The 26481-nt window shown below is 43.5% G+C and overlaps 1 protein-coding gene across 1 annotated transcript; it reads left to right on the top strand.

Annotated features, from left to right (window-relative positions):
• The first annotated feature begins 11693 nt into the window (after positions 1–11693).
• On the top strand, positions 11694–25788 carry nyap2b (neuronal tyrosine-phosphorylated phosphoinositide-3-kinase adaptor 2b). Its single transcript, XM_070919603.1, is given in 8 exon segments — positions 11694–11872; positions 16114–16440; positions 19117–19121; positions 19885–20961; positions 23863–24571; positions 24692–25116; positions 25242–25333; positions 25501–25788. Coding segments are annotated over 8 exon segments (3102 nt in total).
• The last annotated feature ends 693 nt before the right edge of the window (positions 25789–26481 follow it).

Genomic DNA, 26481 nt, shown 5'->3' with positions numbered 1-26481 from the left:
TGCCGCATCTCACACCAGGTATCCTCGTGGATAGCCTACTGTAGCCTGACTGCAAACTGTGAGACAGTGTTGAAAATAGACGGCACTGAAGTACAATGAAGCGACGATGAGTTTAAACATCTGACAAACGTTTCCGTCTGATTTTCACATTATTGGTTGGGATGAGTGTGAGCGCCTCACAGCAGAGGTTTGGGGTCTTCTCTTGGACAGAGGGAAGAGTGGTGTGGGCTAAAGCCAGTCTGTCCCGCGCTCAACACTTTGCAGTGGTCGGCTGTCTGCATGCATGCCCCTTTCCAAAGCCTTGCGCACACTCCCCTCCCTTTCTGTTTACTTCAGCTAAGTGCCCCAACTAAAACTCACTATAATATCCCTATAGGGACTTGCACAGTCAGTATCCTTAAAACCACATTTGAAATCCCCACAACTGAACAATTTCCCGAGGTATTATTAAACAGAAAAATATATATATTATATATTTTACCCACAGTACTTGCATCATAATTGAACGTTTTGCTGTGACTTTTTGTGTCCCTCTGAAATGATGAAATCACCATTTGGATTAGGCTATTTCAATTCCACCTACTTCAGATCTACACATTAAAATCAAAAAATAAATGTCATCAAATCCAAACATCACCTTAAGCCTTCATGTATGTTGTTTGTTTCTGTCACAGAGCCAAAGATCATGCCAATTTTAAACTAAAGGAGATACTGACAGTCATTTTCACATACTGACAAGTAAGGGACCATATTAAAATGTTGAGAGGGCACTAATGTTGCTATGTGGTTCTTTCTCTTCTTTATTAAGACAATAAGAAGTTATGAGTTCCTGCAACAGAGATAATTCTGTGCTTAACGTTGCTGGAGCCTTTAAGGCAATACTTTTAATTTGATTTACATCGCTGCCATCTACTGGCGAAATTGTTTTGTTAAAAGCAACCACACAACATTTTTTTTCCAGACTGATTTGCCTGTCACATTATTATGCTCTTTTTAGGCTTTGCAGCCTTTGATGTCAAGTTTTATACACTGTCAGTGCATCACGTAAGAAGTCTGGGAGAGTTAAAACATATAATGAAAAAAGATCAATGGTCATTTATCAATTAAATTGCCATTATCCCGTCATAATGATAGCCTGTGTTTTTCAGATTTGGTGTTCAATAACTTTGGATTCAAACTTTTGTCAACAATCCCTGAGAGAGGGCATGGAGGGCATGCCCCATGTGTGAATTCACACCTGTAAAGTATGAGACTCTAGCCATCACCAATTACGTTAACCAGACTTCATTATAAAAATTTAATTAGCCTACACCCCAGTATTTTCCAAGAAATGACAATTGTTTTCTCATGCAGCATGGCAGGGCCTTTTTAGGTGTGTCACGTGTTTACGTGTTTTGCATTCATTTTTAATGTCTGCCACATTTCCAATGTGCTCCATGTTAAATACTGCCCTCTCCTGGACAAGCACGGTAGTACATCAGCGGTCAGCTGTCAACTGTTTTATAATAGTCTATGATAAATACTGCAATCTGTTTTTACAAATTTGCTGTATAAATAATTAATTAAGATGCAAATTTATTGCCTGGTGTCGTTGGTAGCAGTCCACTCCAGAGAAAAGGACATGCTAGCTGTAGTTCTGACATATTTCTATATCATACTCAAAGCAGGTAAAAGCACAGGATAAAGCTCAGTTAGTCAAAATGAAAATGTCACCCACTGAAACACCTGATCAAATGAAAAGCCGATAGACTTGCAAATCCTTGAATGTGTAACCCTGAGCTATAATGTCAGCAACCCAGTTCTACTTGGCTCTACTTGGACAAGGAACCACTCATCCCATGGCCTCTATAACACACAAACAGCTGCTGCCATAATATACACTTTAAGAACCGGGCAGAGACTGACATTAGCTCTCTGCTCTTCTTCCAGTGGTTTGGAAGCAAAAGCAGCCAGGCTTGAGAGCTGGTGTTTTAGGAATAAATAAGGGGTAAAGTCACACTTCACATCAATCAGGACTATCACAGAAAACAAGGTATGAAGGTCACTAGAGCTCACTTTGCACAGGCAGCAGTGGGAACAAAATCTGACTTTACAGGTAGCCTCCTCAGGTTTGTCTATTCCAGGGGTTTAAATGGTGGAGACCAGTGTACCTCAAGAACAGGCAAGTCTTGTGAAGACACCTGTAAAATATACAGGACCACAGTTGCTGAGTTACTCACCTCATGTACTGCCTGCGCCCACTGGTAAAGAGTTTCTATCCACTGGTACAGTATTCCAGTAGAGGGAGCTCTTGAGTTAAGTATAGTCTGAAAGCTGGCCTGATATCAGCTGCGATTCTGATTTACACAAGTGATTCTGTTACTGTACAGGCAAAACATACCAGTAAAATAATCTGGAGTGGGAAGCAATGTGACCCCTAATTGTAATAGAAGATCCAGTCTCTGTAAGATCTAATTGACCAGGTATATGCCAGTGCATCTTGTCAACAGCAATGATTCTGAGCCAAACAGGTCCTCTTCCTGCTGTATCCTTCCCAGATGACGTACTAACTCTGGGCTCAGTCTCTACTTACCTTAAGGAGAAAGGAAAGTGCTTGCATGCAGTACGCCATGCTCTCATATTTTCTTCCATTCCTGGAAGGCAAATGTGTTCTTAAATTAGTCTCAACGCCTCCAACATGTTTTACGTTAACAATAAACAAATCAAGCACAGTGTCAAGATCCAGGCAGTCTCAGGACCTGGAGCTTGGGGGTTAGCATCAACACTGATGACTGTGTCTCTGAGAATCATTTGTCAAAACCATTGCTTGAACTGAGATGGTACTTGCTGGTATGGAGTATATGCGTTTCAAAGGCGAGTTTAGCCGTTTCATTTTATAGGAGACTTTTATCTGAGCACTGTTAACTTATCACAGTGTACATTCATTAATCAATGTCAGTACACATTTTATTTTAGGTATTGGGCTCGGTTTCAACTAAACAAGCCCAAAGACATCTGAGAGGTGTAATATGAGACAGTTGCTTGATAAACGATCAGACTTCTGCTTTCACCTCCACAATTGGTAAATGATCTGCCATCTCACCACAGTACAGATGTGGAGACAGCATACAGGGGCAGTCAGAAGAGGCTGGCAAACTTGTTTTAAGGGACATCGACTTGCCAGAAACCGCTATGCTCTGCATCGCTCCGGCAGGACCCAGAAAGCTGATCATTTCTGCAGACTACGGAGAACAGGGACAAAGCTCAAACCAATTTCAAGACTACTGTCAACAATAAGCATAAACAACTAATGGGTACTCTATCTCTCCACTCTATTATGAAGCCACCTGATTTACCTAGGTCCTATGTGAGATTTTGCCTGTTGTGGTGGTCAAGTAGCATGAAACAGACCAGTTGCTGCAGTCCTCCAGTTACACAAAATAAAGTGAACTGTGAAGTTGAGTTGTAACTCAAAATTCTCCATTCATTCCTCAGGCAGGATGCCACTGGAGCTGGGGACAGATATATATTAGGTGTTTGAGTATAAAAAAGGCTCTATGATATCATGGTATAAAGTGCAAGACACCAATGCTGAAGCAGCAATGCTGAGGTCGTTGGGTCTGTTTATTTAACTGATGCTGTACAACAGGGTTAGCATATGACACACACCGGTGTTTAGGCCATGGAGGAAGAGCCTATAACTCAAATTAACGACAGCTAATGCTAGTAAAGTAACCAGGAACTAACACTCAGAGGCGATAACTGTTAAATTACCTGAGATTAACTGCTTGGAGCAAAGGTGAGGCGTTTTAATGATACCTGTTCCTTTGTACAGCCCATGCTAATTAACAGACACTCTCTGAAGCTACATTTCCGCCCTCCGACGTCGTTACGTAAGGCAGGCTAGCATGAACCAAACTGTTGAACTTTGATTTGGAAAAGGTATGAAATATGCTAACCTAAATACTGCGAGCTAGCTAGCCCCAGTTCGTTGCGAGTCGTATTATTATTGGTAGATAAAGTTACAGCTACAGGTGTTGCAAACTTACATTAAGGAGCATCCGAAAAGAAGTAGCTAAGGTTCTGCAGAGCTTCTGTATTGGACTGCATTAAGGTCGTTAAATGCTAGGACGCCCCTCTTTTTCTTTACAGGAGCAGGGGATCAAAACAACAACGCAGCATTTAATGGACATACCTTTTAATATAAATGATTTGCATTTCTACAGTGGACGTTTGGCTTGTCAAAGCAGGAAAAGCGCAGGTGGAAGTAATAACATTAACTGTGGCTCAATTCCATTAAGTGTCACAGCTTTCTACTCAGCCAGTACGCACATTACCAGGGCCTCCCTGAGTGGATTGCAGCCATCATTAACGTTATTAAGTGCACCCAAAAATTTCAGTTTGGAATTTGCAGATTCAGATCTTGCATTTCATTATATTTTGCAACTACGACCTGTCTGTTAGGATCCAGTGGGACTATTTTAGGGGAAGCAAAAACGTAATATTGTATTATATAAATATTATAATTTTTCCTCAGCAACAGTGAGATCGTCAAATGTCTTACTTTCCACGGAGAGATTTATAGACTACAGAGGACCCTCCTGATGCTGTTGCCTCTAGCCTTTTTTCCATTCGTGAGGGAAGAGAGGTTTTAAAATGTGTCAGAAATAAACTTCAAGTTTATACTTCAGTACAAACGTTTAGTACTTCAAGTGTTAGTGAACTTGGTCAGCAGATGGCGCCAATAGTTTTCAGAGTCCACACTCCCTTGATGCTCATTTACACAGGTTGAGTTTTCTGTATGAAGTACCATTAACAAAGTTCAAAATAAGTTCAGTAGGAGGTGACAAGGACCACATGCTTTCTGTAATTTGAACCTGTCTGAGGTGACAGGGAGTCACTGTCTTCTCTCCAGCCAGTAAAATATTCTCCTGTATCCCTAGTTAGTGGTTGGCAGTAGGTCATCAGTCAACCCTAGCATCCTTATAGTCATCGCATAAAACATGACATTGACACAGCATCAATTTATTATCACTGAAGAACAGTATCTATCAGTATTTACACCATAATCAGATACCTGTCTCTGACCTTCTTTTAACCATATGAACATAACTGTGGCCCTTCTGATGCCAATTAAGCCCATCCAATCCTTTGCTTGGACTATGGAAGGATGAAGTGGCTGCAGTAGTCCTGGTAGGGGATCCTTCATTCTGTGTCTTCATGCTGTGTCTGAGTCTAGCAGTTAGTAGACAATCTCTGGGGGCTTTAGCCCATCAGTTCTGGCCCTCTAAACTGGGGATTTAAGGGTTTACAGGGGGTTAAACCCCCAAGATTGGAGCCCTCAACCGCCTGTTTGAGAGATTACGCTATTCAGTCTCCCATTTTCACCTCTCTGTCTTGGTGGAACAGCGGGAAGTGTGGAGGGTGGTCGTTAGAGACATGCCTCAGCTTGACATCTCTGGAGGGAGGAAGTGGTGATAAATGAGTGTTGAGCAGCTTGATTAAGTAGAACATTACCTCATGCTGTGCAGCTGAATTCTAAGGAATGTGTGGATAAGATTTTGGCACAAACTTTGCATCTTGCACTCAGAAATTGCTAAATAGGATATATTGTCCATTGACTGGGAAAGGGGTGCATACATTTGTAGCACGTGTGTGCATACATGAAACATGGAATGGTCAAATGTCTGCACGTTGCTGGTCAGAGCAAGAACCTTATGCTCCATTTCTCTCGGGTGGAGATGTGAGGAGTGGGAGTAAGCCGTGCTGCATCTTTAATGAGAGTCTGACATCTTCAGTGCCACTGTCTCACTATCTGTCCTCCCAGTGCTGCCTTCATCCTCACCTGCATGGCACTCCCAGAGAGGACAGAAAACAAAGAATGCCACTATGCTTCACAGACGGTTTCAAGAATCTGAATGCCGCCCCACGCCCTCTTTCGAAGCAGATGCCATTTACAGCAGCACCATGTGTAGGTGCCAATCCCTGATAGCAAGAAATCACACTTAATTAAACCTTGTAAAGCAGAATGCTTGCTCTATTTATAATGGCTCAGTTTCCTCAGTGGCATTTAATTGATTGGTATAATGGTTTTTATACACTCTTCATTAGCCTGTTAGAGCAGTGGATCAATGCAACATCATTACTTGCATGATTGAACCGAGTACCAGGCGTGTGCTCCAGGGCACATTGGTCTGTATCTGTAAACAGTCATTACTTTCACAATGCTCCACTACATACATGAACTGTCAAAGTTATGTTACTTTACCAGTAACTGAAAAGACTGATTGGCTGACTACGTGTTATTGGCTTGTTAGCAAATGAATGAATCAGAAAATTGATCAGATGTATTGTGACAGCCCACAAGTTATCTGTCGCTTAATGCAGTGGGCCTGAGATGGTCACTAGAAGGTGTGAGGCTTGGTTCTTACATTCACAAGTACTCATTGGTACCTATTGCAGCCCATATAATCACACCTAATGTCTTAAACTGAGTATCTTCCCACAATCAGCTTCATCAGCTTTGATAAACATGTACAATACAAAAATAATAATTTAATTATCAAAATGCTGCTACAAATGAATGTGAATACAGTAAAATATACTTTAATAATGTATTCAGGCAGTTTGGATGCCTTTCTCTCTGTGTGCAAGTCTTTGTGTGTCTGTAAGCGTGTGTGAACTGAAAAGTTACAAGCTTTGTATCTTATTTCACCCTTCGTCCTGTCCCTGAGGGAGTGTCCTCCACTGTTCACAAAACAAAGTACTGTTGTGCACATAGGTGGAAAAATTAGTTTAACCCATTCACCCCTGAGATTTCCTCACTGTCTGTGTTCATTGAACTCTGATGGGATCTAAATACTTCCTTTGAGATCGTACACATGGGCTGTGCACTGGAGGTCAGACTGGGGCCTTTGTGTATATGTGCATGTGCATGGGTGCGTGTGCTGAGTTGGTCTGGATGGAGTGACTTGCTTTGTGTGGGACCAGTCGACCACATCCCTCACAATAGGCAGAAAAAGGGGGGTGACTACCTTTTTGACAGAGCATTTTATCTCAGTGAGATCATAGCAATTGGCTATTTATGGCATGTGGCGTGCTGTTATGAGAGGAGTGTTTGAACTGGGTGCAGAGAATTGCTGTTTAATTTCACCCTATTTTACATTTCCTCTCCTCACTGCAAAATAGATGCCTCTTTTGATAATCATATGCAGTCCAGCACAGCGGTTCATCCCTAGCCCTGCTGCTGAACTCACCAGTGCGTTGTTGCTCTTTTTGGCTCCCCCTCCCCTTGCGTTATTTTTAACAACCCCATTATCCCCTTCCCTCCTCTAAACTGACCACCACATGTTTGTGAAAACTGATTTTGGTGCATCCGCCCCCCCCCCCCCAAAGTGCAAGACAGAACCAGGGATAGAGGGAGGGGGAAAGTGAGGGGGAGAAGGGCGGGGGTTAAGAGAAATGGAGGGAAGGGTTGATGAAAACAACAGATCTCTGCTCCCTAATCCTTTTGTGTCGACGGTGTTAATCCATCCGAGCCAACCCAGCCCCCCACCCCCACCCCCACCTGCACTGCTCACCCTCCCTCAACCCCTGCTTCTGCACCATATACCAGGCGCTCCCACCACATAAACAACCGACAGCACTACTGAAACCAATACTCGTCCCCCAGACAGTCAAGCAGAAGTACACGGCAGCCGCAGTAGCCCCCTGACAAACACACAACTCAGGCTCAACTCTATCCCTGCTTTCATCCTGTTCATCTTTGTGGCCACTGGGAACGAGTCTCTACTCTGGATTGCTTGCTTTGTTTGTTTATGCAAACATATTTAAATCTTGCATCAGCACGTCAACAACGTTTGTGTATTGGAAATTGCAAAGTATCGCTGTCCCTTTTTGTGTGTTTTGCTTTCATGCCTTTGCTCCTCTTTGTTTTGTTCTGCTTTGTTTTGGCTACTGTACATGTAATGAATGCACTTGAGAGCAACACGGTGTATTCACTGCAAGTGTTTTTGTGTCGTGGTCTTGTTTACGAGCTGTAAGATAGAGGGGGGGTGGGGTGGGGGGGTTGGGGAGGGGGAGCGCAGTGGTTGCCGGGGGAAGAGGAGGTAGTGTCTAATGAGGTCACACTCTGGCAACCCAGTGACTCCTCCCACCCCCCCTTCCCCATCTTTCCACTTGGCCCCTTCTGAGTGTGCCCACCCACTCAACCCCCCCCCCCCCCCTCACCCTCTGACAGAGAGAGCTCTCCGTGGTGCTGAAAGCTGAAAAACACATTCAGGCTCCAGTTACAGTGCAGCTGCAAAGGAAAGGCAGGCGAGACACACGAGACAAAAACATAAAACGACTACTTGGAGAAAGAGACTGGGGTGTGAGTGCTTATGAGGAGGAGTTGAAAAGCGCACAGCGAGAGAAGTAGGAGTGTACGAAAAGGAAGGAGAGAGTCAGATGGAGAGAGGATGACGCTGTAGTAGAAGGTGGCTACAGTAGGCAGTGGGCGTGTTCTTCTTGTTGTGATCTATAGTTGGGAAGCCCGGTGTCATCTGCTTAAGCACAGACCGACTGTACAGACCTGTGTGGACGAGCAGGACAGAGGCAGCCAGCAGGAAATGCCATAACTGGAAACGCACACCACTCTGCTTTACTTTGGTCTCAACCTTCAGGGCGCTGTGGATGAGGATTCCTTTCACCTTTGCGACACTCTGAGACATTTATGCATTCTAACATATTGAAGCAGAAGGAGAGACATTTCTGGGAAAGAAGCATTAGAAAGACTGTGAGTGCCCTGGTCTGCCACTGCAAGGGGAGTGAGAGTGTGTTAGTGTACATTTGTGTCATGCTTGCGGTTGCGGGTGCGGTCTGTTGCTACGCTGCGTCTGCCTTCTGTCTCTAGCATGTGCAGATGTGTGGAGCAGTGAAGCTGGCACCTGGCTTGGAGTTCGGCACCATCTGGACTGGAGGGGTCGCTTCTCCCTTTTGTGCCCAGGGGAGAGAGCATTGGGCTGGGCACCCAATGGCCCAGCTCCCCTCTAGCACCAGCCTTATCCTGGGTCACAGGGTCTCCTTCTAGCAAGTCAATCAGTTGGAACATACAATGGATGGACGTCTATGTGGATTTAAGTGGAATAGTGCACTGGTGCTCCAGCATAGGTCAGAGTTCACTAGCGTGCACTGGACTTATCAGGGGAAGACAGAAGACACATTGGTCCACAAACCAGCAGGGACACAGCCCCATTGTAAGTATGCATCATTTCATCAACACACTTATACACAACAATGACCCACAGACCCACAAAGATATGGCATATGTATATGCCAACAAATGCTCATGCTATACACATCATAAAGTATTCAAAAGTGTTTTTTTTCTCTACTCAAGTCCACATAAAAATCCCAAAAGCATAGCTGCCAAGTGTAGCACCTATGTGTGCCTGGATTTACATGTTAAGCTTTACTTGGTCCACTGTACTGCACTGATATGTGTGTGTATGTGCGTGCATGAGTGTCCACACGTGTTGTCACCAGACAATTGGCCTTGCAATCTTTTTGACATTGTGTCTCTAGAATATCCATGCTGCCCTTCTCCTGTGACATGGTTGCCTGGAAACAGAAACGGTGTGCCACTTTCATTTACTTTTAAAGCAAAGTGCACCTCTGTGTTCCAACTGTTGCAACCCATGTCAGCTAGGGCAAAGGGAGACAAAAAAGATGAGATAGGGAAAATGCAGTGAAGTGAAGGGGAAAGAGTGAGAATGGAGAGGAAAATAAAGCTGTTGTAAAAAAAAATTGGGTTACTCAATTGACAGATTTTATAGAGATTAACAAATAAAAATAGCATTTTACATCGATGAGTTATGGGAGGACAATCCAATGTGAAAGGCTTGGTTGGTGAAAACAGTGTGATAAACAAGCTGATTCTAGCGTGGAGTGCTGCTGCAGGCTTACAGGGATTAGGCAGGCAGGCTTAATTCAGCTCAAACACTGTTTGAACTGTGCCTTCCTATTGCTGCACCCTTAACACATCTAACTGGTGCACCTTGTTTCTCCTCAGAAACCAAGATTTATTTGCTTTGTACAGCTTCAGATCTCTGGCTGTGCCTGTGCATCAGTGATAAGACCTGGTGATAATCAGGGGGAAAATATCTCTACACCAGTTGACACCAGGATCCTGTGCCCTAGTTTGAACTCTGCTCTGAGATGGTGGTTCTTTTGGCTCTTATCAGTTCTCTCCTCATGCAGGTAAAAACCTGTGGTAGGGAGTGTTGAGAATGCTTCGTAGGGAGTGGAACCGGCAGATAAACCCATTGACCTAGGCCCCATGCTGGACTTATTGATAGACAGACACGAGTTAGAAGGATGCTGAGGATGGCCAGACAATGGCCAGTCTCTCAGTTGGCCCTGCAATCTCCATCTGGCAAGCCCCAGCAACCCCCGCCCCCTTCGCTGCCCTTGCCTGCCTACACACACACATACACACACACAAACATACATACAGTTATCACAAGCTCCCTCCCCCTCCCCATGCACACTCACACACTCACACACTCAGTGCTTCTCTCACACGTAAACAAGCATGAGTCTTAGGCTGATCTGAAAACATTGACCTATATAAAAGCATGCACTGTCTTCTCTTGCCACCACTGGCCTCTCCAAATTCACATTCGGCTGTTGCACATAGTATATACTATGTTGCATGCAGTTGCACATGTTTTCGGGCAAATGTATACTGTACGCGCATGTGTCACATCATTAGCTGCTCCATGCTGTGTTTGGATCTTAAGTGGCTGCAAACAATGCTGTTGGAATTATAGTATGATTGCACCAGTGTGGATGTTTCATTGAAGAGGCTTTTCCTCACAGAAACATCCACACTCGTTCTCATGACAATGATGCTGTTGGTAATAGTCTTTTTACAGAATCAAAAGGCAGCAAGGAACAACTCAAGAGGAGGTTATTTTTAGATCTTAAACATAAGATTGATGCTGATATCCGCATATGCATCACAGTCTAGAGAGATTGGTTAATTTAATCTGTGTGGCTGGTCCCAGGAGTACTATATTTTAACATCTGAGCCCAGAACATATTACAAATGCAGAAGATGAAAGCCCCTTTTCAGTTTCATTCAGACACCCACTCGGTTACAGCCAATAATTTCAGCCAGAAAATGTGCAAACACAACTGAGAAAATGAGCAGCCGCTACTGATCCACAGCCAATAAGAAAACTGAAACTGAAGGTTATGAGTAACTGTAGCTCGATAGTGAGTCTTGACTGTTTGCACGTGTGCATGTGAGCTTTTATGTGTGTTTGTGTATGTATGTGTGCACAATGAATGACAGAGAAAGATGTTGTAACCCTCCAGGGGAAACGTTTACTCTTGTGGACACAAGCATGATGCAAGTCTGTGAATCTTTCATAGGCCATGAACTCCACGGCAACAGTCAGGAACATTAAAAACAATTGCAACATCACACAAACTCATCTGTGTGACATTATTATGGTCCTGATGCAATCTCGCTTCATCGGTTTTCATCTCACAAAGACTGACCTTGAAAAAATGAAGGTTGAGAGAATGATTACTGACATAACTGCGTGCTTGTCTTGCATTCAGACCACTACATTATTAATAGTATTCTGTGTATCTCTTTAAGGTAAACAATAATCACTAACATTTTCAATATGTCTTTATCAGAATGCTGTGGAAACTCTTGAAGAATGATGAGCTCCAAAGAAGAGGAAACTCTCCGTTTTTTCCAGTATGTTGAGGAGAATGGGCTGAGAGCCTACAACGGCCTGGTAGCTCAGAACTTGGACCACGCCAGGAATGAGAGAAATAGGACATACCTGCAGGAGAAAAACGACAAGAAGAGAAAACAGGAGGAAGCCATAAGGAGGTAGGAAGAAAGCAAACAAAATAGAGTTCTTCAAGAAAGGAAAAACAACAGACTCATTGACAAACGTTTTGCACAGAGATATCCCATAAAAACATGCATTAAGAATCTGGTTCAGATAGAATAGGACAGGATAGTGGTGGACTTCACAGTGTTATATGAAGTAGACTCACAAGTCTTGCTACAGCACACCAATAGGATTCTGTTCCGTAAATGCAAGGATGTCAGTGGGTTCACTTCAGGAAGAGGTTGGAAGGAAGTGGGACAAGTGGCCAGAGGGTCCCTGTGGCAATGGCAGGTTGCCATGTTTTGGGGGTTGCCAGTGTGGACTGGTGCACCCCATGATCTATAGAGGATAATTAATTTTTCACTTTTAGACTTATTTGGGACTTGTCCTTGGATGGAGGTCGTCGCTGCTCCATTTTAAGATGGAGAGCGTTTAGAATTAATAAGGAATGGTGTGGGCTGTGACAGAAAGTGTGTTAGGGTGGGAATGAGAAATGTTAAGAGACTCCTGGTTGTAATTTATGTATATCTAACTCCAGTTTGTTTGAAGAAAATGCCCCAACTGTGTAGAAAGATGTATCATTGTCAAGACCCTTCCTTAGAGTTTGAGAAGATTTGTTTTTTCCAATCGACCTCATCAGAGATCAGTCACATGTGCAGCTGCACCCTGTTTCCACATTGTGATGAGCAAGCAATTAGAGCACTGTGCAACACCACTGTGTGGCATCCCGAAACTTGAGCAAATAAGAGGCACGCACTCACCACGTGACTATCATGTGGACACGGCGTGCTTGCGTTGTGGAGTAGAATAGCGAGCAATGAGTCACAGAGTCATTGGGATGTTAATGGGACATCTGTGTCTCAAAAGAAAATTTAGAGCAGAACTTCAGAGTATGGAGCAACACCAAGAAACACTCTGTGGACTAACTTATGGATTTTTTTCATTTAGTTTGTTTAGTGTTTTTCAGTGGTTAACAATGAAAAACACAAAAGCTCTGCTTCAAGAGCAATGACCGTAAGTCATAAATCTGCTTCGGTGGTTCTTTCTATGCACAAACATGGAATAACATCCCTGTTTATTAAGTTTTAGGACCGATGACTCATTTGAAAATGTGTAATTTTTACAAGTCAAGAAACAAAAGTATTCATCGAGCTGTCTTTTTTCTAGTCTACAGTACTCATAAGTAGTATTACAATTTGATGTGTGATTAAAGAGGACATCAATCAAGTGGATGCACATTTTATCTGAGAGAACACCCATGAAGTAGTAGAGAAACACTTTTTTCCACTTTGATGGTCAAACAATTAATTTAATGGTGCAACATGCTAAACAAACATCCGTTTGCAGCGGGAAGGCTTATGGGAAATGCTGTCTGATGTTGTCATGGAAGCTATAGATCATTTGTGTTTGGTCACTCTGTCTGACACAGTACACAGTATTTTAGCAGCTGTTGGGAGTTTTAGCTGTGCATCAGATGATTACATTGATGTGGGTTTTTGGGGGCTGAGCATTTATATGTGACCAGATGTGGTTCTTCTTAACTGATTTATTGTGCACATTTCTGTCAAAGGGTCATGTGATTCAAAAAGAGCTGTTTCTCCGCTGCCACCGTGATTGTTTGCACACATTGTACATATCACTTGCATGATCAAAGCTGAGTTCAACTTTATACCTCAGGCATCACAAAAAAAACACTCCAAAATCTGTCCCGGCCTCTCTTTTATCACTTGCCAGCAATATGTCTCTGCTTCCATTGTTATAAATCTGATGCAGTCCTGTACAGTAACTTGGTGAATGGGACAGGGCGATGCCTGAGGAAAGTGGCATCTACTGTCCTGCCATCCTTCCACTGTCTCTCAGCTGTTGCTAAAGCTAAAATATTAATACAAAGTCACTGGAGGAAGAGTCTAAAAAATAACTGGATTTTTCATGAGGCCTATAAGTAGGTCAATGAGACGACCCATTTTTACAGTAACTGACTGAGAGTGAGAGAGAGAGTGTGAGGATTCATGTGTGCATGCTTGCATTTGCGTGTGCTCAAGCACGTACATGCATGCTTGTGTACATGTGTGTGCATGTACGTGGACAACAGGAAAATAGAATATGTTAGTGTGTGGGAATGGTTAGGATAGACACAAATGGCCTGTGTGATTGTCTGAGGGTGAAAGAGCTTGTTAGAGCAAATGTGTTTAAGAGTGGGGGGGGGGACCTGTTAGAGAGAGATTAAGTGTGAGCTCAGTTGCAGGAGATGTGTTCTGCCTGGTGACAGCTGGAACAGCCATAGGCCAATCAGATCAGCACGTTAGGTTTGAGTGAGGCGGGCCTTCCTGCCTGCTGCTATCACACTCTGCTTTCTTTTATTGTGTTTCATCAGAGGAAGTTATTCAAACAGTCATGCACACACACTCACACACACACACACACACACACACACACACACACACACAAATTTACTTATATGCAAGTCTATTCAAAAATATACATACATACACAAAAACACACACTTACATTTACTTATATTTACATATGCTTGCAAATTCCAAACGGCTGCTTTTCCCTTTCTTTGCTCTTCGCACACACATGCATGCACTCACAGATAGACATCTTTTTATTCAATCTTTTTTTTTTCTTAAGATCTCCTTTAGTGTTTTGTTCGCCTCTCTGATGTTGTTTTTCCTGTCGCATGGTGTCACAGTGAGAGAGCCAGAGCTGCCCGACGACAAGTCAACTCCAACTGGTCCAAGTGCACCTGTGGTCTGTCCTCTAGCCAATCACTGGGCAAATATCCTATAAATAATCCAGTCACCACTACTCCAGTCACACCCACCCACCCACACACACACACACAACCCATGTATATGGGTGTGCATGCACACAGTCGCAGCAGATGCCCACCTAAAACATATGAGAGGGAAAGACTGTTAACACTGTACTGCTGACACCTGTGGCTGAATGCCGGAAATGAAGATATTCTCCATTTAGCCCAAACATGGATGATTAATATTTTTACACAGAAAATCCATTAATATCCACTAAAGATGTGATTTCATGTTTACTTTTTCCCCAGCTTTCTTTAATATAATATAATATACTATACTATAAATAATATATAGTATTCCACATGTTGCTGTAGGTGCCTTTCTTTTGTATCACCACTTTCATCTTTAAACAAAATGTGATGTGGTTATGATATGCACCTGATGTGCACGTGTGCTTTTATTATTGTTGTGCGGCGGCAGCTGGTTTTGTGTCTGGTTTCTATGGGTACCCTGTTGCTAGGCAAAGCTAAGCCCCTGACCAATGAACCCACCCCACCAAGCACCTTCTGTTCAGCAGCTGGCCTGGAGGGAGTCAGAGTCAGCAAAGTCACACATCGAGGGGTCACACACACACACACACACACACACACACACACACACACGCATGCACATGCAAGATAGGGATTTGTGAAGCCACACATGCAAATTCATCCTGTTTCATACCATTTGTTTAAACAAATCTCTGACATTAAGCTTAATTGCGACTCTCTGATATGAGATAAATAGATATGTCAACTGCAGTGAAAAAGTGTGTATACATTGCAAACATATCATGTCATTTGTACAAACCATTTTCCATAAACACAGTCAGATCTTGAGCTCATTTACTCATTTACACTGTGTGTGTGTGTGTGTGTGTGTGTGTGTGTGTATCGCACAGCCCTCCTTTCCCCCATTACCACACAACACTCAGACATCATTAACGCTCTATTCAGGCCAATCATCCATTTATAGGGATTGATTGCATACAGGCTTGGGGACTTCCATGGTGTCATTATGTGTGTGGTTGTGTGAGCGGCATCGGTCATATCCAGGGTTAAACTCAAATCAATGCTTTGCCCTGAAAGAGACCCTGTTTTCAGTGGCACTAACATGTCTGTTATTGTTAACTTAGCGCTCTCATCAATTGAGCTGCTTGCACAGAGTGAAATACACATACATACACATGCACACACAGACACACAAATGCCCACACAAATGGAGCCATGATGACTCTGTATGCCAGAGTATGGTGTGTTATTTGTGCTGTCTCCTAACAGGAACAGGCATGATGTGGGAACTTAGGTCAAGATTTCAGTCCAATGATGTAAACTAATATAATATTTTTTTTCTTTTTAGATCATTCATCATCATATTTACATAGATATTTCTGCTCCTTTGACACTCTCTCTCTCTCAACCCCTCTCTGTCTGTTTTAGGACGGGTGAGGACATAGCAACTGAAGGAAAGCACTTACGCATGGGCTCCATTACCATGCCGGACCCCCAGGAACGCATGCCCATACCCCACCCGCATGCCCTCGCCTGTGGGCAGGGCTTCTCCATACGCTCCCAGTCCCTCCACTCTGTCGGTGGTGGGAGCAGTGGGGGCGGAGGAGAGGAGGAAGTGGGAAGCCCGACCTCTAGGAAGCAGCCCCCGCCTAAGCCTAGGAGGGACCCAGCCACCAAGCTGAGCATGTCGTCTGAGGCGGTGGACCACAATCCCATGTCCACCTGTCGTGGAGAGAGATGTGACGGTGAGTGGTGGTGGCACTTCACACCAAACTGCTTTGCTATATATAGCTGCTCTCTGCAGTGCCCTCCTCAACACTGTTTCTCCTACAATGACGTGACATTTAGCTATTCACTGCATACCTCACACTAAGCACCATAGTGGCAAATGAACTATAAGTATAATGGGGTTAAACCATGGTCAAAAACATCTGGGACTAGACAATAACAACTATAAGAATGTGCTAACCTGCAGTTCAGTTAGCTTCATATGAAGGAATATTTAAAAGAGATTTGTGCTGCGCTACACTGACTAGCCTGGACATTTTTGCCTAACATTCTTTAGTATGTTTGAATGACAGTGGACCAATGTACCAATGTTCCAGAAAGATTAAGTACACATGGTAGAGCAACTGCAGATGCCAAAATCTATAAAGCTTAAATTTCAGTTTTCACTGAGCTCTGTTACTGTCGGTTAAACAAATATACTGGTTGCTGACATGTTTTCTCTTGCCCCACAGATAAATCATATAGTATAAGATTCACAACACGTTGAGCCAAGAGTGAAATGATCTTAATGTGATGCATATGAATGACTGGTATATTTCTTGTGCTGCTTCAAAGCCCTGAGCCTTGGAAAATATACCCTCCTACATTATTTTGTGTTTCGTAATAGCTGCATTTTAAGGCCATGGCGGATTCTGTTTATTCGGGAATTTAATGGTCATTCTATTTTGAGAATATTAAAGAGTAAAAAAGATCTGGGACGCATGGCAGAAACGAATATTCATAAATGTATTGTATGTAATCATTTTGGCTTATCGTGGCTTGTGCACGTAATCTTCAGGTGTTGTATGTCCAAGTTGTCTTTCACTCATTAGAGGTCCCAGGCTATGAATACTGTCGCAGTTTCTGTTGCTGAGAGTAATGTCCTGATACAATGAATATAGTAACAAGTTCTGTGTATTAAGTTGAAGCTCCTGTAACTTTACCCCAGTAGATGGATCAGTACTGTGGTAACACAGTCAATTGTCAAAGCTGCTCTCCGTGCACATAAAGAAGGCAGAAGTGTCTTGACAGCTCTATCACCTCATTTAAAATTGACATACTTTAATATTTCTACGAGGCAAATCACCAGTAAAGGCCAAACTACTTTTCCTTCCAGTTAAAACTGGCAAGGCCAAAATTGAGAGATTCCTTAGTAGAGAGCCAGCAGAAGCACCCTGCAGCAATGTCAGTCAGTTTTCTGAAGCAAAATAAACAAACACAATATGCCTGTTTGGCCATGGATGAAGATGAGGGAATAATTATAGCACATCAACTCAGTGTATGAAAGGCTTTAATGAATGAGATAGGAATTAATTGAGCTAAAGGAATGTTTCCCTCAACAAGCCACAGATACGATGTCTGCTGTAGCAAATGCACACACACAAATGCACACAGCCATACAGTTTTATTAGAAAAAAATAGCCCACTGTACAAGAAATAAGCATTGCAAAATTATACTGACATTTAGAGTATGATAATAGTCTTTGAGGCAGGTGGCTGTGAGAGCAAAAAGATTTAGAGGTTGCAGGAAGCTTTGACTCCATTTCAGTTTGGATGCTTCGTTGCCAACGTGATGTTTAGGGAGTCACCCAGCCTGGCTCAGATTGGTGGGGATCTCTCTATGTGCACACAGATCTTCCTGGGCACCACGGCAACCATCCCACAGAAACAAGACCCCCTGCAGCCCAGCCAATCACAGAATCACTGAGCAGCTCGAGCCAATGAGGCTCTAGAGATGCTGAAGTCTGAGGCTTCAGAGCCAATCAGAGTGAGAGTGTGGGGGTGTCCCTGGCTGAGGGGAGGGTTGCGTGCTCTGTAGCTGGCGCTGTAGCGGGAAGGGGAGGAGCTTGTCGGAGTAGAATTCATTCAGGAGGAGCGATTGACCTAGATTCGTTTTCCCCAGGAGGAGAGGGAGGGGGTGGGGGTTGCGGGTAAACACATCCGCTACAGGGGGAGGGGGAGAAGAGGGAGCAACAGAGAGAGGAAGAGAAGGGACAGGGAGTAAGAGATGTTTGGAGGGATGGATTCATCATCAGTGCTGAAACAGACCTCAAGGTCCTCCATGCAAACCTGTTGTAATAATGCATTCGGTGATTGTTTAAAAAAGGCATAGTTACACTAAGTATGCACATACTCACACAAAGAAAGGGAGAGAGAGAATGTGAGTCTCATGTCAGTCCAATTAAACACATACCAGGAACACATCTGTGTTGAACCAAATCTTATATTAACACCGTATTAATTAGTGGTAATGAGGAGAAGATGTGGAACCAAGGCCTGTTTTATCTTCAGTTCAAAGTAGCATCATCAACATCAACCTGGAGAAATGCAAGGTGTGCAAAATATCACTACGAAACAAAATTAAATATTCTGATTTGATTTTCAGTTTTAAGTTTTGTGTCAACTACTGGATTTTCTTGACTTTGATTTCATTGCTTTATCTCTAGTTATTTAGTTATTTTCTTATTTTTCCAACACAACAAACATACAAAAATACTCGTTTTATTTATACCTGTTTATCTAACTTTCTGCAATATATTCTCCATAGACTCCCATTTTCTGGAAAGATTGACTTCACAGGTTGTGAGACTGTGTGATATAAAATGTGTACATGCCTGTCCTAATTTCCCTCTCTGAATGTGTAGGCATGAAGCGTGCGTGTAGTGATGGTGGTGAGTCATACAGTTAACGGGAAGTGTGCGTGTGTCTGGGCCATCTGGCATCTGAATTATTAAAGGTGTAAAATCTGCAGTTTCAAACACGGTCCGGCTCTTAACTACACTTATCTCCCCCCTGCCTATCAGAGAAAGGGACACTCCTATCCAAACATCTCAGTGTCTGACCTAGAAATACACAGTGGGCACCTCAGTAGTATAGAGCGCTGTCTACTGTGAGTAAGCTAGCATTAGGACCGTAATGTACAGTAGTATCTAGTGAACACTGTACCATAGCCTCACTGCACCACATCTAAAGAGATTCACACTGCAATGCTACGTCACCACTATCAGAAAGAAGCTCCACAGTATGTGTGACCCAGATACTATACTCACATACTGCTCCACTGCCGTATATGTGACCTAGAAACATGCATATGCCTCAACTATTCCCACATATCTGACTCAAGATATTGCTCACAACTATACATGTTGACCTACATCTGACCCACAAAACTGCAGTGGGATTTATATTAATGAGAAATGATTCACACGATTTTTGGCAAATTCAGTATAGCGTTGTGTATGATAGCTCTGTAATCAGACAACATTATTTTGTCATGTCTCATACCACAAAAAAATATCAGTCAGACTGACACACAAATGAATAATCCAGAAAACAAATGATATACTGCATACTTGTCTGTTATCAGGCCGTGCTTGTAAATGTGATTTTCTCAATGGATTTGTGTTTAGACTTTCTTTCTCTCTATCCTAGGAGCTCAAGGATGCAGTGAGGACTGCAGGAGGGTGCCGCCACCAAAACCTAAGAGGAACCCCAACACACAACTGAGTGTTTCCTTCGATGAGTCCTACATCAAGAGCCACGCAGGCAGCGGGGTTTGCCCATCCAAACCCCTCCACCACGTCACCTCCCCCTGCGAACGCAACCCCTCGCCTCCACAGAGTGACGACAGCCCTACAGACGACTGTGAAGATGAACCTGTCTACATAGAGATGGGCGGGATTGATGTCGGAGCTCGAGAGCCCCTGAAGAGTGAGGATGAGGAGCCGGGAGAGTCTGTGTACGAGGAGATGAAGTACCCAGCTCTGGATGACATGGAGTACCGCACTGACCCTGTGGGATGTCGCTCCGCATGTCCCACCCCGGCGCCCTATGACCCTGAACCTCTCAGTCGCTGCTCCACACCTCGAAACATTCCCCTCTGTGACATTCCTGCACCCTTCCCCAATTTACTCACCCATCGGCCTCCGCTGCTGGTGTTCCCACCGGCGCCAGCGCAGTGCTCGCCCAACTCAGACGAGTCTCCCCTCACCCCTCTAGATGTAACCAAATTGCCCATGCTGGAGAACCAATCCTACAGCAAATCCCCAACATCTTCCACCGAGCCACCCTCCTCTGCACACATCCGCAGGGAGCTCACTGCCACCCCAACACTCACCATATCTGGGCGCTCCTCTGCGCCTCCTCTACCCTGTACCCTCTACAAATCCTCCTCCTCATCCTCCTATCAGCGCAGCCACTCTGCTTGCCCATCGCCGGTCAGCATGGGCCGCTGTCTCACCCCTCTCAGTCTCATGCGTACACCTCCCTTTGACGCTCCAATGCCATTCCCGGGGGGGCTGCCGCGGAGCGCCTCTGCCACCCCTCACGGCAAAGGCTCGCCACCTCAAGACGGTGGGGGTCGACTCCATGGGTCTATGCAGAATGTGTCAACGGGACGTTCACGGACACCCACCAGCCCGCTGGACGAACTAACCAACTTGTTCACCACAGGCAGGAACATGCTGAAGAAAAATGCCAGTGGCAGGAAGTCTAAAGAGCCTGGAGAGAGTGAGTCATTTCACACATTTGCCTCATCATTTGGGAACATAGAAAAGCAAAGTGCACAAACACGTGTGCTCATATTAACTTATTTATGTCTCTTTGATTCCTGACGAGTGTAGACAGATTTTAACTGCATCTCCTTTTAGACATCTTACCCTGTATGTACATATCTTCATTTTGTGAGTGAGACTGACTTAGTTAAGAGAGTTAACCAGAAAGCAGCCCTACCAACACCAGAGAGGCGCTGCAACGTAAGAATAACAAATAGGAGAGCAGGAGTAACATCACACAGTGTCTATGGACGACATTTACAGTGTCTGTGTCTAAATGCTTTGTCTGCAGTACACTAGTCTTCAGTTCCCTAACCAATGATAGTGTCATTTATTCCTGTTTTGGGTCACCAAATTAACCCTGCTAAATTAGGAGGCTGTGCAGAGAATGCGTCACTTTTACAGTACCATGCATGGTGTTTGTGGAAGGTCTCTGCAACCGTCCATTTGTTTAATCTAGGCCCAGCGAGCCAAGTCTGATACAGATCGTATGATTTAATCTGAGGGGATTAGAGACTAAAGCGGACAGCAGGCCCCTCAAACCTACTCATGGCATTAGGCCATCAGGCAGCATTACTTTTAAATATGTAAACATCATGTTTAAATACAGATAGCCATGCCACACTCAAGACTCTGCCAAAATGAATTCAGCTGTGAAGGGAAACATAATTATCTTATAATTATATAGGTGCACAAGTTTCCCAAAGTTTACAAAAAAGGATGTAAAAACACGTTCACATTATCATATGGCGAGTCTGGTGCCAGCAACATTATCAGTCAGTCACAAATTAACATTCTCGTTCTCATGCATAATGCAACCATTATTTTTGTGTTAAAATAGCCATGCGAAACCTGAATATTTTTTAAATGTAATGTAAACGAATAAAAGATTGATGACTGCAGGCATTAAACTAAACTAAATAAGCAAGAGGGTGTTTCATTAATGCATGAAGGATAATGTAGTTCATGTAGAGGCATGTCATGCATTATTTGAAAAGGGTCACTAATAAATTAATAGAGAGCATCTAATGATTTAGAGTGTGGTTTGACATGACATTTAACCCTGTAGTTGACATATAACTCTAATTCTACTTCTTCTTCAGAGCTGAGCTGTACAATGTGAATGCATTTTAAAAATTGAACTAAAACCCTCAAATAAATGCTCCAAAAAAGAGATTTATTAAAGCACATTTTGTACATAAATCATAAAAGAATTACAAGTCCTCACATCCATCCTTACTCAATGCTCTTAGCAACTACAACATAGCAACAGTGGAAGGAGGAGAAATCCCTGTTTCTTATTTGCAGATTCCCTCCCCATGGGTAACGCAGCCAATCACAGCTCAGGGCATGCCGGTCTACAACTGAGCAATGAGCTCCTGATGGGGAATGGCTATATGGCTCTGAACTCAAATCTACACCTGATCAGAGGATTTCAGATTCTCTTTTCTGTCCAATCAGCACATACCCTTCTCATGATTAAGCCAATTAGGTAGCTGTGGCAGCTGTGCACATGAGGATAGTGGAAGTGGACAAATTTTAATTTCTTCCTATTTTGACTTCACTGATAAATACATCTTGAAGTTGGTGTATACATGTGCCAATTGGTCTTGAATATATCTGTGGCATTACTGGTTTACATGAAGTGATGGTTAGCTTGTTTGTTAAGGGGTACATTTAGGAGCCAGGAATTCCCAGTGATGTCCTACCAATGAGTATTTTGATCTCTAGCCCCAAATGGATTGTAAACACTTTTCATATGGTTTCTATACACGAAGGGTGGGCTGTGCTGACAGGTCTATTTTTTATCCCAACACCTGTGTACAAGCACCACATGGGGCTAAAGGCCTGACAGGTTGTGTGTGTGTTGCTCTGTGACTGGCTACAAGCACACACGGTGTAATGAGCACACAAACCTAACACAATGAATGGAGGTTAATTTGTTTTCTCCCTCTCTGCAGCAGCAACAGCTAGTCTGACCCACTTACCAACTGGTTAATCGCCACACACACACACACACACACACACACACACACACACACACGCTAAAAAGCCATGTATGACGCATGACATGACAAAGGATGCTTGTGCATGGCATTGTATGTTAAAGCCCATATAGAAACTATATAGATGCACAGCTTACATGGAAATCAATCATGCAAATACATTTTTTATGTATGCAGTGTTGATCTATAATGTCTTTATTGAGCATTGAATCAGTGACATACATACGGTTCCCTATTAGCATTTGTTATGCACAGGGGATGAAATATTATATGCATACACGCTGAAGAAGAGTCAGAGCACACAATGTCGTGGTGCATGAAGAAACTGGAAAGTTAAACACAGAGACATCCGATGGCTGTGGTGAATGTTTCAGAATATGTTTTGTATTGGTTACTGTGGTTATTCTATGGTACCATCATGTGTATTATTGTGTACATTTTAAGGTGAAAGAAGAATACAGTAAAAACATACAATATTAGCAAACTGTTTATTATTATATACCACGATGAACATAATCCTAATGCCTGTTAGCCCACATATTGACTCATCTAATTCCACTCGTTTACTGCAGCTGCCTCAGTGAGTGGTGAGTGACACCTAGCGGATATATGATGGTAGTGCAGAAACTTGAAGCAGAAAAACATTATTTTGTAATGTAATATGTAATTGATTTTGAATTTATATTTAAACAATTTATCCAGCTCACTGCTATTTTTTAATAAATGTCATGTAAATGTAATTGTTATTAGCCAATATTTTCAATGTATTATCGCCTACAGCATAATAAGCTTGGATATTAGAATCATTTAAGTGTTCGTCTTCTGACATTTTTTCCCTTATTCTTTTACAGCTGAGTCCAAAAGCAAGTCTCACAGTGAGTCCAAGCGTGAAAGCAAGGAGCGCCACAGCCACAGCAAGGAGTCCAAGCGAGACTCCAAGGATCGCCACAACAAAGAGTCTTCTCACCGGAGAGACAGAGACAAAGACAAAGACAAAGACAAAGACAGAGACAAAGAAAGAGGGAGCAGCAATGTAGAGGCACTGCCGCACAGGCGCAACAGTAAAGACCGTACTTGTAGCGGTGTAGATGCACCAACTGTTCGCAGGGATAGCAGGGACCAGGGCTACAGCAGTGTAGAACCCATTCCATTGATAAGAAGAGACTCGAAGGACAGAGGGATTAGCAATGGTGACCTGATGACAAGGAGAGACAGCAAAGATCGGAGCGGGGGACATGGAATGGAGTCTTTGCTGAGACAGGACAGCAAAGACAGGGAGAGACTGCTAGATCAGCCACCCGAGCTGTTGCCAAGACAAGACAGCAAGGAAAGGGCAAGAAACGGTGTAGACTGTAGACATGAAAGCAGAGAAAGACTGCTGGATCAGCCACCTGAGCTCTTACCACGACAGGATAGCAAAGAGAGAGCCAGGAACGGCGTGGACTCAAAGCATGAAAGCAGAGACAGGCCACCTGAGCTTCTACCCCGACAAGAGAGCAAAGACAGGGCTAGAACTGGAGCAGAATATAGGCATGAGAGCAAAGACCATCGCCCTGATTTGTTACCCCGACAGGATAGCAAAGAGAGAGTAAGGAATGACATGGAGCATAGACATGAAGGTAGAATAGACCAGCCACCTGAGATCCTACCCCGACAGGAAACATCCAGAAGCAGCAACAGCAAGGACAGGGTTGGCTATAGCTCTGAATCCAAGCATGAGGGGAGAGACCGGAGTTGCCACAACGGAGATCTTCCTCCTCCTCTACCCAGGCAGGACAGTAAAGATCTGAGCAGAACTGGACTCGAAGTGAGACGGGACAGCAAAGACAGAAGTCTGAATGGCTCAGAGCAGCATCATCACGATGTCAAGATCACAAAGAGCCCCTCTGCAATGGAGTATAGGTGTGATAGTAAAGAACGAGGATACAGATCAGATGGCACGCCCAGACGCATGGACCAATCAAAAGCACAAGAGAGGAATGGCAGCACAACGTCAGGGCAGCATTCATCCACAACGACACCTACTCACCACGGGAGATCATCTGGTAGCCCACCAATGACCACGGGAACAGGAAATGGTGAGGCTTAAGACCTCAAATTCTCAAGTGAATCTCGTATTGATCATATGAATGTGGCATAAAGCATCCAGTTTAACATTTAGCATTTAACAATGCTTATTACATATGATGAAAAGTGTGATTTTTTCCTCCCTTCGTAGATCTGAAAGCAGCACCTAAGTATGGCCGCTCACCTTCTCTGCCTGCTAACCCCTCCCCAAAGGGAACTCCGCAAAGGAGAGCAGCAGAGACACATCAAAGTCAGGTATGCAAATTTCCTTGTTTTTCTTTACCTATATTTTTAACCTGTTACAGGCTCTGAAAACTTTAATTTAATGTTATAGAGAAATACATAAGAGCCGAGTTTTAGGGGCTTTAAAGCGTGTGACTGACTGTATTGGCTTCACTTAATGCATTGACTCTGCCCCTAAGATGCCCCAGATGCCATGGATCTGTGGAGACACCACCATGCTGGAACAGATCGAGAGGAAACGCACCCTCTGCATGGAGATCCGCTCCAGACAACATCCACACCTGCAGAGATCTCAGGAGAGGCCTCCTCCTCCGGACAGGAATGAGGACAGGCACCTGGAGCGGAGTCAGTGCAAGCAGGAAAGCGCATCTGTCCTCCCGGGCTGGGGGAAAAGCAGTGGGGTCAAAAAGATCCGTCCTCCCCCTTACCCTACACAGACAACTGTGTTCTGGGACACGGCCATCTGACAGTAACAACACACTCACACCTCCCTGCCACACAACCCCCAATTACCCACTTCCTCTTTCCTCTGCGTTGTGCTGATTCTTCCCTGCAACATCAGGGGCGTCAGGACAGCCAATAAGAGCACCAGAGGGATGATACTCGCTGATGTCAAAAGGACAATGGTGGTTACCATAGCAATATTTCTGCTCGTTCAGGTTGTCATGTTTTCTTATCATCACTGGTGATATTTGATATTTTTCTATTTCCTGTGATTGGATTCTTGTAATATAATTAGTAGAATAGATATTTGATGAATAGATATTTTCTAAATGAGATGGGGATTAAAAAGCAGCTTAAATTATGTATAGTAGATGTAGATGCAATCTAATGTTTGTTTTTATGTTATTTTTGTTTTGGTTATTTTACATTTGAAAGCATAATCTATCAATACTTGTACTGTAGTAGCATAATTTTCTTATGCCCAACTCTTTTTTTTGCGCTCAAAGCACTAAAATGAATGGACTATTCAATTCTGTCTATATATACTTTACATTTTCACTGTTGTATTGTAAGTTGAGGAGTTAACGTCAACGTGCTTTAGATTCCAGCGCCCTCCATGCCTGGTCCGGTATGTTCTAGAATGTACAACAGTTGGTCCTAGAACAGAAACAGGAAACTTTGTGTGCTTCAGTTTGTATATTACAGTAAGAAGCTGT

Source organism: Enoplosus armatus, chromosome 14 (assembly GCF_043641665.1).
Source record: "Enoplosus armatus isolate fEnoArm2 chromosome 14, fEnoArm2.hap1, whole genome shotgun sequence".
Taxonomy (NCBI): domain Eukaryota; kingdom Metazoa; phylum Chordata; class Actinopteri; order Centrarchiformes; family Enoplosidae; genus Enoplosus; species Enoplosus armatus.
This window is presented reverse-complemented; position numbering and strand designations above follow the sequence as displayed.